This window comes from Phalaenopsis equestris, unplaced genomic scaffold (assembly GCF_001263595.1).
Source record: "Phalaenopsis equestris unplaced genomic scaffold, ASM126359v1 Scaffold205936, whole genome shotgun sequence".
Lineage (NCBI taxonomy): Eukaryota > Viridiplantae > Streptophyta > Magnoliopsida > Asparagales > Orchidaceae > Phalaenopsis > Phalaenopsis equestris.
In genome coordinates, this window is record NW_018225385.1 from 94,655 (window position 1) to 110,097 (window position 15,443).

A 15,443-nucleotide genomic window follows, 5' to 3' on the forward strand; every position below is an offset into this window, starting at 1 on the left:
TGTTGTGTAATTATAAGTCCTAACGTTTTAGGATTCCGAGGTTACCGTATGGTACGGTGTAAATCCTCCTGTCTTTTAGGCTATTTGCACAGTCCGATGTTGTGCAAACATAAGTCCTAAATCTTAAATAATTTGCAGGATTGAAATATCAAATAATCATCACTTCAAAGACATAAAGCCGAACATCAGGATAGTTGGGACATCTCCGGGGTTTCTCCTGGATCTGTGATGTCCCCTACTTTTCTTCCCTTTGGATTCCTTAAATAATTGTTCCTATTTTGAGTCATTCTTATTTGATTTTCCCATGTCCAATCGTGAAAACCTAAACTTTGAAATCTTGAAAGCAAAACTACCTGATCTTAATCGAGAGTTATCTTAAGTGATTTCGATCATTTAAGATGTAATTAACTATAGGGGCTTGCCTCTATAGGGAACCAGGAACCCAGATAAAATAAACCCTATCTAATTTTTATGTTAGATAGGGGAACTTGTTGGCCTTTTTATAAAATATTTCGCAGATCAAAACGGATGTCACAAATTGTTTAGTCTGGATGATTAAATCCCTATTACAAGTAATATATTTATTCTTCGGGATAAATGTATTGCTTGTAGTATTGTATTAAATCATCTAAACTATTAAAAATGTGAGACTCGTTTGGTCTCACTTATTTTAAAAATTAAAATGTTACTTCTTTAAAAAAAAAAAAGTTATATTTATATTTAAATTATTTTCAAAATCACAAAATCATCACCGTTTCCAAACTACGAAAGTGAAGTTGAACAATAAAATGGCCGACAATAGATCATCCCTGTAACTCGTGAAATGGACCTACCTGAGAGAGTAGCTCTCGATTTGACAATATCGTGGTTGTTCCTGCAATGCTACCACAACAGAGAACATGTGGAATGCCTTAATTCATGGTAAATATCAAAATAAAAACATAGGGAAGAAAAGAAATGTCTGGAATATCATGAAAAAGAGTTTCCTTTAGTTTTCTCCCTGGAAACCCAAATAGGAGGTTGTAGCTCCCTACAGGTCGTCTGTTCTGCTCGATCTCAAATGAGCTATAGGAACAGAGCAGCGGGTCTTACGGGAAGATAAAAATGAAAGAAACGAGGAATTGAGGAAGCTTCCTATGTGTTATCTCCCCCCCCCAACACACACACAGGAGTCGCAGCCATTTGACTGAATCCCACTGCTAAAAAGAATATGTCGGTGGAAACATTAATCCGAGTTTTAGAAATAAATCAAATTCTTAAAATTATAATTTGTAGCATTTATATTTTCACATACATTTATAATTCATATGTGATTTACATATCAAATTGATCAATTCAAAGTGTTGAATTTTATAAAATTATTTTGTTCGACTTTTAGGAATGCTAAAAGTGAGATATATTTTACAATTACTAAAATTTTGCATGTTTTTTCACAATTAGGCGATAAACCTCTCCTTATCTTATAAAAATTTCTTCCTCAAACTTCTTAATTTTTGCAAAAATTTTTTCTCGTTAAGCTTTTTTTCAGGCATATACTTCCATTTTATTTTTACATTGGAAATTCGTCTGGTCCTCAGCTTCTTAACATCTGTTACTAAAATTTTCTCAGACTTCTCAATATATGTTAAATATTTTTGCAGTCAATGCCTTCGTGTGAAATTTTATTACCTGCATTTGTAATCCATTTTCTCAACATTAAAATGTGAAACAAATCATGAATATTAACAATATTAACAGATAAAGCTAGTTTGCAAACAACTGGACCAATCTTTTCTATGATTTCAAAAGAACCAATATCTCTAGAACTCAACTAGCTTCCTTGACCAAATCTAGTTATACCTTACATTAGCCTGACTTTTAAGGATATAAAATCACCAATCTAAAATTCTATAGCTTTCTGTGTTGGGTCATAATATTTTTGTTGTTGATCTTAAGTAGATTTTAATCTAACTGATTAATCTAATCTTCTATGAAGCTTCATCAACTAATTGAGGACCTAAGATTTGACGTTCTCCCTGCAGAGTTTTGCATTTGACATACCTTGCCAAAATCTTTTTGTTGCTTGCTTGGGTCAGTCACTACTCATTGGAGAAGTTCAACTCATTTAAATTCTCCTGGCTCATTCAACTAGCGCTGATAAACCACTAATTTCAAAATGAGTTCAAGTCAATCTTAACAGATCATGGAGGTCGAACAAAAATCGGTGATATTTGTCTTCTTGTGCAATTTTCGCAAAAATACATGTGCTGTAAAAAATAATTGCATTAATGTGAAGCGTGTACTTTATCAATTCACGTGCAATCATAGGCATATCCAAATAGATTTCATAGTTAATAATCATAATCATAGGAATGTCACTTTAAATTATGTAGGTTTTAATTATTTTCATATTGTTTCATGTCATTGGGTCATTACCCTGCCCGAAGGTTTTATTAACTACTGATAAGGGTTTGGCCACTTTCAAGATAACACTTATCAAAGCCCCCCAATATCAATGGTTCATTACTTTTTGTAGTTGTCCAACACTACTGATTCCTGAATTTAGCCTTCTTCTTAATACTGAAAGTCGGGAATCTTAACGCTCCCTATCATCCGTATTTACTCGCATTCATGTAATAGTCTACCACAACACTTCTAACATTCATATAATCATAATTCAAGTAACACGCAATAATAGTCAATTCATGATTATATGCATAATCAACATGATATGAATACCTACAACAAACATATCATAACATGCTCATCACTTCAATATTATAGGAAAATCATAATCATTGCCAAGTGTTAGTTTAATGCTAGCGCCATATAATCGCAAGCATTCGACAACATGCAACAGTTTTAAGTGCATCCATATATCAATGTAGTCGTCCAAAAAATACTATAGAAAGTTACTATTCTTAATTTAGCACATAATTATTTCACCCGAATTGACGGAACAACCCTACGACGAGTTGCCTTAATCTCGCCTTGAGTTGCCATCTAATATAAACAACCTAAAGATTATAAACATCTTAGAATATCATGAAATTCTTGACTTATATTGTGATACAACCCCAACATAACTCAAATATAAATTCTTAAAAAATTTCTCGACACAACCAAACATTCTTTGATATTTCTTACTCCCCTTTCCTCTCGTTCCTATTCCCTCAACCCTTCCCAACAGCTCGTAAAATGAACCTACCAGAGAGCACAGTTCTCAATTCGACCGTCACGTGCCTGTTCCGGCAAAGCTATAACAACAAGGAACACATCGAATGCCTCAATTTGTAGTAAATATCAAAACAGAATCATAGAAAAGGAAAGGAATGTTTGGAATATTGTGAAAGAGGATTTCCTACTTCTCGTTCTCCCTAGAACGCCGAATTGGAGATTGCGGCACCTTACAGGTCATCAATTATGTTCGATCCCGTCCATGCTGCAGAAACTGAGTCGTAGGTCTTGCGAGAAACTAAAATTGCAAGGAATGAGGACTTTGTGAAGCTTCACATGCATTATTCAGACCCCCCCCCACCCCCCCCCCGCCCCCCCCACACCCAGAAAATCGGCCTTTTTGATTGCATCCCACAGCTAAGAATCACATTAATAGGTCGGTGGAAACAGTAATACGAGTTTAAAAAATAAACCAAAAGCTTAATTAAGCATATAATTCCAATTATTATATCTTCACACGCATTTCTAATTCATACAAGGTGTTACATACCAAATTGATCGGTACGACATGTAGAATTTTCTAAAATTAATTTCGTCGAAATTCGTGGAATGCCAAAATGTAATATATTTTATAATTGCTAAGATTTTACCTCTTCCGCTAAATTGGGTGTTACACTTAAGAACACTATCCTATGCAGAAAATACTAGCGCCACAACTCGCAATCTCTTCCTCTCATTAACAAAATTGCCCAGTTGTTACTGTGACACTTGAAACTTTAGAACACGCCTAAGAAAGTGAAAAAACTCAAGCAAATGTGAAAATGAACCAAGCTATGCCCTCATTTTTAGAGGATAAAAAATAATTCATTGGGTAGCCCACCTTACCAAAGTATATTCACATAAAGATGGAGAAAATAATATACTAAACATAAATTAATTATTTTAGTTTGCGAAAATTGTCACCGAATTTGCAATGCGTACATACAAACAAATGAAAAGCGACCATTTCAAAACTATAAAAAAAGAATCATATTCATTCTAATGACAAAATATTATTCACTAATAACAAATTTTAAATTATTTCAATTCTTGCAAGACAGTGTTCAACTCATATAAAACCTCAAAAGTCATGCAAATACCTTTAAAAGCTTGAAAATGTACTTCACAAGTGCATTAACAAGGTTGCAATTGCATTCTGCAAGCACGTCAAAAAATGTGCAAATGCATCTTTTAAGCGCACCAACAACACTGAAAGCATATAAGAAAATATGCTTGTGCAACAAGTAAATGCATGAAAGAAAAGCGCAAATATACATCACGATGTACCAAAAAATAAGTGTCATATAAAGGCACCAAAAAACATACGAGTGCATTGCATAAGTTCACTAAACAATTTTGCAAATTTCATAGTACTACTTTGAAAATTGTGCACGCAAAAAAAAAATCACGCTTTCCAAATACACCAAATCGTCAAAATTAATATATTTGCATATGCTTTGACAAAGGTACAAAATGTGAACAAAAAGTCTAAGAATGCCATGTGAATTAAGGGGACAATAAATTTTAAATTGTCTCGCTTTTAAGAGCATGCATCCAATTTAGAAAAAAGATTGTTTTCAAGAAAAATGCATAAAAGCTCTCCTCTAAAATTAAATATTTCAGCCATTATGGTGCACAAGGTTCCTACGAAAGACTCCGTGCCCATAAAGTAATGGAATGTCACATATTTTGAAATATGATTCTCCCTATTCACAAGTTTTAAGATTTCCACCTCTTCATGAACAATCAATAACACCAATCAAATGTGAGTTCTCAAGTCAAGTAAATTTAGAGTTGAGTGCTCAAATATACACTGACAAAAATTGTTTCAATTTTCTATTTACATATGGTCTTCAATACTTCTACAAAGAAAATTTATTTTAAAACCAAAACTCTAGGCACTATCATACTCGCAAAATAGAACAATGTGTTCAACATGCGAACAAAATCCTCTACTAGTAACAATAAAATTAACAAGTATATAATGCAAAGTATTTTAACTCAATTCAAATTATAAGAAAATCACACATCCAACTTCTGCAGGCAAAAAACCAAAATTGACAATGTCCAAAGAAACAAATTGGACAAATACCCTAATGATAGTCATGTTAATGAAAAATAACAATCAAAAACAATGTTATTAACAAAATGTCCTGTGACTCCCGATGCAGATTAACCAAGATAAAATTATTACTGCTTAAAGTTAAAGAGTAAAATGCATTCATCAATCAAGAATAATAAATTTAGGCTTAACATTAAATTAGAAAGAGCAAACGTTGTATCAAGCATAAATAAAAATTACAATTAAAAATTTTCATGTCAATAAAAACATGACCATTTTCCTTTGACTGTATAAATGTGTTGTCAAATGATACCACAGAAAGAACTGTTATGTCCAAGATTTTGTGACCATGTGGTTTGTCGTAAGAAAATAGCATTAAATTCAAAAGTCGTAAAATTCCAGAATGGCTCAAACTACTTGAGTTGTAAATCATTAAGTGCACTTTAAAGATCACAAAGTCCACTATCAGGTAATGTAGAATTATAAATTATTCCTTTCGACAAACATTCTCCCTAGCTATACACGATCTCCTTAAGCAAAGCAATTCATGGCCCCTAAAATGGATAGTTCGATAAAATTGGATAGACTACATCTGATGAAGAAGATCATGGTCTACTATAATCTAAGGTGATAGAACTATGACAACTTAAACTTATTTGTCATTATCCCCCCACCATCTACTCTATGTTAATCTAAAATTAAAAATGATGCTACTCAAACTCAGTATTTAGTCTCGAATGACTAACCTTAATTGAAAGACTTTTCTCGTCACTCTAACATGCAATTACATGTAGGACCGTATGCTTATGAAAAATCTAAAATCATAAGTTAAAATTCTCACAAAATGAATGTGCAGTATCTGGGTACTGTATTATGAAAAATATATTCTATCTTCAAAAAATTTAACAAAGAAGAACACTCTCACATAAAATTCGAACACAAAAAATTCAAAGCCTAAAATTTGATCATCATTTTATCATTGTTAAGAATGTTCAATAATGTTTCAAGGATGGTTTGAACTTTGTTCGATCATATTATGGAGAAACTTTGAAGTTGGTTCAATCATGCTTCGAATATGGAATAGCATAGTTTTATTAGGTAGTTGGAGGCTAATTATCTCATTATCAATGATTTAACATCCCTATTTAATCATCTCTTCAAATCTTTTGCAATATAAATTTTTATGTCATGGTTCATCAACTTTACTATCTTTTACTAAGATTTTTAATATTATATCTCTTCAAATCTTTTACTAAGATTTTTAATATTATAAGTGTTTATGCTTTTTACTAAGATTTTTAATATTATATCTCTTCAAATCTTTTACTAAGATTTTTAATATTATAAGTGTTTATGCTCCTCAAGTACGTTCAGATACAAGGTCTAAAAATAAATTTTGGAATGACTTAGAAGACTTAATACAAATGATACCTCTTGAAGAAAGAATTTTTATTGGAGGAGATTTAAATGGACATGTCGGTAGAGTGGTAGAAGGTTTCAGAAATATTCATGGTGGCTACGGTTTTGGAGTAAGTAATGAAGAAGGTAGAGCTATTTTAGATTTTGCTTTAGTGTGTGATTTTGTTATTACTAACACTTTATTCAAGAAAAGAGATGAACATCTTATTACTTATAAGAGTGGATCTAATAAAACACAAATTGATTATTTTCTTATGAGAAGAAGAGATCGTCGTGATTGTAATGATTGTAAAGTCATTCCAAGTGAAAATTTAAATACCCAACATCGTTTATTTTTAGATTTTAAGATTAAAAGTTGTAAAATAAAAAATACTATGACTCAGCATTACAGAATTAGATGGAGAAACTTAAAAGACACAAATAAAATTATTTTTATGAGTAAAATTTAAGATTTTAAAATTTGATATATTCATGAAGAAGCAAATGCGATGTGAGATAAAGTAACAAACACTATTAAACAAGTAGAAAAAGATGTGCTTGGAAAATCAAAAGAAAAAGTATTTACAAGTATTTACAAATAAAAATAGTAATAGTTGGTGGTGGAATAATAATGTGCAAGAAAAGATAAAAATAAGAAGTTATGTTATAAAAATTGGTTTAAATGTAAAAGCTTAGACAATTGGGAAAAATATCAAACGACCCACAGGGAGTCTAAAAGAACAATCTATGACGCTAAAAATTCTGCTTTTAATGATCTTTATAATAGATTAGATACTAAGGATGGTGAAAAATATATGTACAAACTAGCCAAATAAAGAGAAAAGAAAAGCAAAGATTTAACTCAAGTAACGTGTATTAAAGATGAAAATCAAAAATTACTTTTCTTAGAAAAAGATATTCAACATAGGTGGGTAAGTTACTTTGATAATCTTTTTAATGAAGTTTCTGATAATACGATCGACACGTTTCATTTTTACCGTCACATCAGCAAAAAAGAAGTTGAGGATGCTTTAAAGAAAACCAAGGGTGGAAAGTCTGTAGGACCTGATGATATCCCAATTGAAGTATGGAAATATTTAGGAGATTTAGAAGTTTCTTGGCTTACGAAACTCTTTAATATTATTTTAAAAACTAAAATAATTTTTAACTTTTACAGTAAGTAAATATGATTTTTATGCACAATGTGGAACTGATTTTGTCAAATTTCAATAAGTGTATAATTTACATAAATTATCACAAGGTTTATATATTTGATTAAATATAGAAATGTACAAAACAATTCGAAAGATCATAATATTTTTCATAGACTTGTCTGGCCAAAGGAAACCTACTAAGATTATCCTCATAATTTTCCAAATTATATTTTGATTTTTATTGATTTAGAAAAAGCTTACGATAATGTTCCAAGAGATATCCTTTGGAGAGTTCTCGAGAAGAAATGTGTTGATTTGACTTATATTCAAGTCATTAAAGATATGTATACTAGAGCTGTTACTTGTGTTCAAACTGAAGGAGGATTGACAAAATATTTTCCTATTTCTGTTGGTTTACATCAGGGATCGACTTTAAGCCCATATCTTTTTGCTTTAGTTATGGATGGTCTTACTGGACATCTACAAGAGGATGTACCTTGGTGTATGCTTTTTGCTGATGATATTCTTCTCGTGGATAAAATGAGAGAAAAAGCCCAGGATAAACTTGAATTATGGAGGTCTACATTGGAGTCTAAAGGCCTTCGTTTAAGTAGAACTAAAACTGAATATATGGAATGTAATTTTAGTAGTAATAGCTCTAGTGACAGAAGTGTGACTTTGGGTGATCAAATTATTAAAAGGTGTGAACGATTTAGATATCTTGGGTCCGTTGTCCAAAGCGATGGTGATATAGATGGGGATGTTAATAGTAGAATTCAAGTTGGTTGGTTGAAGTGGAGGAATGCTTCGGGCCTTTTGTGTGATAGAAAAGTAACGCTAAGACTGAAAGGAAAATTTTATAAGACGGTGGTGAGACCTGCAATGCTCTATGGCGCTGAATGTTGGCCTTTAAAAGAGAAGCATAATAATAAGTTAAGTGTTGCCGAGATGAGAATGATTAGGTGGATGAGTGGCTTTACACTTAGAGACAAAATGCGGAATGAATATATTCATGATAGGGTTGGTGTAGCTCCTGTGGCAGACAAAATTAGAGAAATCGTCTTAGATGGTTTGGTCACATTAAACGTCGACTATCTGATGATCCGATTAGGAGAGTAGATGTTTTAGATTCGACTTGTGTTAAGAAAGGCAGAGGTAGACCTAGGAAGACTTGGGCTTATTGTATTAAAAATGATCTTAATTTACTAGAACTAAATGAAAATATGACACTAAATAGGACGCAATTGAGAAAAAGGATTCATGTAGCCGACCCCATGTAGTGGGATTAAGGCTTTGTTTGTGTTGTTGTTGTTGTTGTTGTTGTTGGTTCATCAACTTTACTGAAAACAGTAACTAATTCTAACAATGAGGGTGCATTATTGTGTTCCACATTGGAAAGAACATAGCATTTGGAATTACTGAATTTTTTTTTGTTCACTGAGCTCTTTAGAGAATTCTCATCTATTAAGGAGTTCTGCAGGATGAGAAGAGGAAACAAGATGCTTGATAACAACTGCAATGAAGATAAGAAACTCAAAAATAGACCTAAAGGGTGCAATACTAAATTGCATTAAGAGAGAATATCTATGAAAGCTTGAGCTATACTTCTTTGTTGATGGTGAGCTCCTCAAATATGATAAATACAATGTTGTTTTCATAATTAATTTTCAAATGATTGAAGAAAAGGATGCATTTTTTTATAACAATAAGTTGTGATATTTTGAAAGATGACATAAGAATGCTAAAAAATATATTATATAATGTGAGAGCACTGCTCCGAAAAAAATGCCCCAACCTAGAACACTAAAATTGGATGAGCCATGTCAATATAATATTGAAGATATGAAACCATCCTAGAGTTAGGGAGGATTGGGGAGAAAAAATAAAGATATTGAGCTAAAAATAACAGCAATGCACTCAAGGGTAAAAATTTTTTAACATTGCTTCTTCATTATTGTAATTTAGCTCACAAGCCTTTCTTGTTCTTTCCAAACAGTATCCATCCTACAATAATACATAAAACTGATGACAAATTCTATGAGCCCATTATACATACTTATACATTGCCTGTCCCATTTTGAGCTCTATAGAAGAAAGCAAAAAAACCTTTTTTTTAGAAGAGAGTAATGGAGGAAACAAAATCATGAGTAGCTAAAGATCTATTCATTCCATCATATAAAAGGTCAAACGTACCCTTTTTTTTTTTTTTTTGAGAGTATGCATTTGCATTAAAATATCGAAAAAAACAAAAACGATGCATTTATGCATAAATGCATCTATGATGTACAAAATGGAACCTATCATCTACAAATATGGTAGATAGTTCCCTATCATCATATTCATACATCAAAACAAAAGAACCACTTTGGATACATTTAGCACAAAAAATGGGCAAAGCAACATTTACTTTTATTATTAAAGTGTTGAGAAGTAGCCAAAATAAGTTAGAAAATAATCAAATAAAGTTGAAGCGGAAATTGGATATGCCCTAAACACTTTTTTCTAATCTTGTACATATTGGGAGCCAAAGAGAGAGAATACGGGAAGAAAGAGAGCAAGAGAAGCCTGATACTAACCCAGCCTATGACTTCATTGATGTAAGGTATGAGGTATAGATGGAGATGGATAAGCAAAAGGTGGAGAGGTAGGATGTAGATGAGATAAAGCATCAATCATTTATCATTGTGACTGCAGAAAGAGAGGCTGGATCCCATCATTTGCCATTGTATATAAGAGTGATGTAAAAAAGAGCTAACAAGTACATGAGGAATTTTGTAATACCCAAAAATTGCCAAATAAGTAAAATTTTAGTTGACTTCAAAATATACCCTGTTTTTTCAAATCCTTTAAAAATCATCCAAATTACTTTTATAACACTATATATTTCATTAAGATCTTTTTAATATATAGGAGAATATATTAAATTTTAATTGTGTAAAATTTATTTAATTAATCTACATTTTAGTAAAATTCCCAAGTTTTTTATGAACTTTACTGTTCACCACAGTTTTATTGTAGCAGATAATTTTTTTCCACCAAGGTTGGCATGCAACGGGGAGTGGAAAATTGGACGGCTATGATGGATTATAATTATTTTTATATAAAAATTGGTTTTATCTAATCACATATATATAATAAACAAATGCATTATATGAATTTCCACTCCATTTTCCCCATTTTCATCCCGTCACAGCAACTGAAAGCTTCAAGAGGAAGAGAAATGCTGCAAGTTGAGATAATTAGGTAACTAATTTATATTATTACTAATATATATAAGCATATCATAAGCCAGCACCCATTTCTTTGCATTCTAGTTCCAATAACTCTCAGCAGGAGTATTAGAATGCATGGGAGAGATTAGATTGCAGGAGAAACAAAGAATTGTAATTCTCGGATAAGATGCTGGAATGAAAAGTCGAAGCAGTAAGACTGATTTTAGAGGCTTGTATACATATAGTGCTACTAAAATGGCTTTCGGGCATACTTTTCTAATTAAACAAACAGCAGGCGCATTTATCCAATTTATGCAACTACGAGGTATAAAAAGTAAAATTTCCTTTATAAGTAATTTTCTAAGCATAGAAAATTTTGGTCGTTGCCCCAAAATCAAAAGCAACTTAAAAAGCCTCCTCAAATTAGTAAATATGATGTGGTTCCATTCCTTATTTAAAGTCAATTCTCAAATCAGAAATAATCCAATAAAGTATTGTTTTAAAATATTTCCTTATAACACAAGTCAGGACAGAAAAAAATCTCCTTAGATATATTCAATAATCAACTGTAATCTGTGCTCCCTAGTTCAATTAGTCATATTTATTAAGCAGCCAGTCACAATAGGATAAAGGCTAATATTTCTCTTTTAATGACAATTACATTTTAGCCCTTTTCTTTTTTGTTTGCTTTTAATCCTAATCCCTTACTTTGTCACTCCAAACTCATCAAATATATTTTAGTTTGCCCAATTAGTTTTGGTTTCAGAAATTTTTATAGTCACTCAACAAAAGATGTCTACAAGCAAATAAATTTTTCATATTCATTCTCCAGACAGAAATGACCTTATAATCTGTTGTCCGTCAAAGTTAGAGAAATCAATTTTAACTTACCTACTTATATCTTCATCAATATGCTTTCATCTAATGTCATAAGGCCAACATTTTTGCTTGTCATAATATTTGTTGGCATAATCCTCATAATGTCTATCATAAGCGTTACTCTCACAGCAAGTCCTTTCACAGCCATATTATCAATAGATTCATTACAATGGAGAGATTTAATATTTGGTTCCTGCACCCCAAAACAGCACTCAATATCATTCCAAAGCATAAGAATCATGACCAAAAACCAGTCCTACACAAAACAAAAAAGAGAGAAATGATCCACACTATGGAAGGATGAAGGTCTGGGATGACTACAGATTAGATTAGCAACATGTACCATTGTCCCCATCAGATCCAAGAAGATAAGGTTGGAGAATTAACTAAAATATGGGATATAGAAAAACAGAAAAAAAAACGGACCTTTATAGCAGCCACCGTGCATCTTTCACTAATAGGGCCCGAAGCTTTGCCATGATCTCCCATCCATGATCCACCATTGCAGCCGGAAAAATCAGGAGTAACTGGCGTATGCAAGAATCTGTAGGCAATTGCCGAAATCTGTTCCCAGAATCCACTCATTATACTTGGATAGTTGTGTGAAATGGCTTTCAAGACCTGCAAACACGGAAGAAGAAGAATGCTGAATTGATTAGAAATGGATGAGCAGAGATGGTTTCTTCAGCTAATTATGATGCTAAAATCATAATATAATAATATGTAACCTATATTACAGCTACAAACTGAGGAATTTGCAATATGAATTATCCCAAACACCAAATCCTTCATCAAGCATATTTTTGAAAGATAGAAGCATAAACGAATCAATACACAAGTTAATAGGTAATTCACGTATCAAGATGAAATGAAAGCAATTCATTCGTAGCATCATACGTTCACCAGTTCAAGATCAAATTTCCCACATTTTTTTCAGCTTTTTTCTGATATCCTAGTAAGGAAACTTTGGTGCAAAACAAAGCAACAGGTTTAGAATCTTTTCTAACCATAAATTATTAAGTGGTAGAAAAAACGCAACACGCCAAATGTCAGCAACCTCTAAACCATAATAGTCAAATAAGATCTGTTCACAATGAAGTATATTTTGACATGCATATGAGCCTTGGCAAGTGCTTTCAGGTGCAATAAATAAACTAACATAAATATAAAAAAATAAGAGTAATATCTAATCAAGCTAAATATTATTATAACCTGGAGGGCCTCAAATGTAATAGCCGGATGTCTTCCCAGTTCAGAAAGTTCAATCAGAAGAAAAGGTACACTCATTCCATTTTGAGATATGGCACCTGGATTAAGCTTAACAATGTCGAGTTTAGACTTGGAAACAACATTGAAGGACAAATTTTAAATTAGGCTAAAATCTATAATAACAATATTGGACTTTCCCTTATAACAAAATGTTGTTTGAGCCACTATTATTGAAGTATGGTGTTATCAAAATTTAAGTATTATTAGAAAGAAGATGCAACATATCAGTTGTTTAATTGTTTGGTTCTGTGTCACCGGTCTTAAAGACTGAAGTGAAATATGGAATGTTGAACAGCTATTCTAGCCTTGCTTACTTTTTTCAAATGCTATTTTTATCCAACAAGATGGCTGCTATCTAGCATCTACAGTAAACTACCATCTGAAATGCTACAAACAGAACATGTCCGTGAGCCCAAAAAATAAAGTCTGTTATCATCTGATAATGATAATAATAATAATAATAACATAAAACATAGATATTAACAGCCAACTTGGCAAAAAAAAATGTGGAAGATCCTCCTGAGAAGACTGTGACCATAGCCATGGTCAAGAAGCCGTCAACACCAATACTACCTCAAACTAAATAATTTATGATTAAATATAGAGCTTGAGAATCATCAACAAAAAACAATTTACATTAGCTCTCGCCATCCTATTTCGGTCACCTATACAGTGAATCAAAAATAACTATCATTATAAAAGAATCTCTCTCAATGTTTCTCTTCCCGACCAGCCCCCACTTCTCGCTCTTCCTCAAACTACCCAACCAAAACCTTTTTTCTCTCTCTTCCCCTCATTCTCTCTCCGACCTTCTCTCACTAAACCAAGAAAGACCACAAAAAAGGAAAAAGGAAAAATAATGGAAAGATAGAGTAAAAAAGAAGAAAAAAAAGTAAACTTAGTCGTTCTTCATCATTGCCTCGCCTGAGGGTAAATAAGTAAACTTAGTCGTTCTTCATCATTGCCTCGCCTCAAGGAACATCTCATGGCGTCTTTGCCATGTCAACACAATGTGCAAAGAGGTATCATAATATTTAAATACCTATATATATATCATTTTGATGAACAAGGAAAACCTATATTGCTTCTACTTTTTTGGTGCAGTGAATGCCATACATGTCTTTCTTGACGTGGTAGGGGAAAGACTCATACGCTCTTTTCATGGCGCAGTGAGAGTTGAAAACTTGTACTGCGAAACTAAATATATGATTGTCTTTCAAGATGCAGCAGAAAATCATATTGTAGCTTTCACGACGGCTCCTATGCAACTTTATTGATGCTGCATATGTAGAAGCCGATCGAGATATCTTAAACACTACCGATCTTTGTTTTTTTCTTTTTTTTTTTTTTGATGAGCAAGCAGACACAAACTTGACACAAATGCTCCCTACACAGGGGAGATGCCAAAAAATTGTAAACGTTTCAATGACATGACTTAAAATGAAACAAGCATAATGATTTCTTGAACCTAAAAAATGACTCAATAAAACTAAAATTGCAAAATGAATTTAAGAATTACTTAACATTGCATACAGGTAGTGCCTAAAGAAATGAAAAACAAAAACTGAATAACAAATTAAACACAGAAATAAATATACAAAGAATTTGCAAGGAACCTTGAAGATCACTAACAAACACATTACTCCCTTACTTGACATTCAAAAATACACTAGGCAAACTAAACATAGAAAGAAAATGAGCTACTTATAAAAAAAGATTGATCATCTGTAGGTTCCACTTGAAAAAAATGGGGGTCAGATACATGTTACATGCAATGGTACAAACACTCCCCAATAACCGTAACTCAATTCATTAAATAACACCCACAGACAAATAGAATGTGAACAATATTAAGCTTGAATTAGAAAACACTTGTAAATGATCGCCACAACCGGCTTTCATACCTTCCAAATCTTTTTGAGTTCATGTGAATCAAAATCTTTTCGAATAAAATCAAATGGCCTAATTCACTACATGTCACAGGTACTAAAATTGTCTTAAGTGACAAGCAAATCAATCGTTAAATATAACTCATCCGTATCTTCAATGATATTATGATCCCGTGAAAAAAAAAACATATTGTTTCACATAAAAAGATTTAAAATAAGGCAAATGGCCCCATGTTTTGTTCCGTGAGTCAAGTGACTGTTTTGAAAAAGGCATGCATCATGAGTCAAATCATCGAGAACAAATTTATGTGTGTGCTCCGACAAATATCTTAGATGATCAAACGAACATCTAAGAATGCTATGCGGACTAATATTAATTGAATTT

The 15,443-nt window shown here is 32.2% G+C and overlaps 1 protein-coding gene across 2 annotated transcripts in view; it reads right to left on the reverse strand.

Moving 5' to 3' along the window:
• Positions 1 to 15,443, reverse strand: part of LOC110036393 (HEAT repeat-containing protein 6) — a 135,471-nt gene that overhangs the window by 66,830 nt on the left and 53,198 nt on the right. For both annotated transcript variants that reach the window (XM_020740829.1, XM_020740828.1), the window contains exons 14-15: positions 13,113 to 13,207; positions 12,327 to 12,521 (exon numbers count right to left, since the gene is read on the reverse strand). In XM_020740829.1, coding sequence (XP_020596488.1) covers positions 12,327 to 12,521; positions 13,113 to 13,207 — 290 coding nt within the window. The remainder of the gene's footprint in view (positions 1 to 12,326; positions 12,522 to 13,112; positions 13,208 to 15,443) is intronic.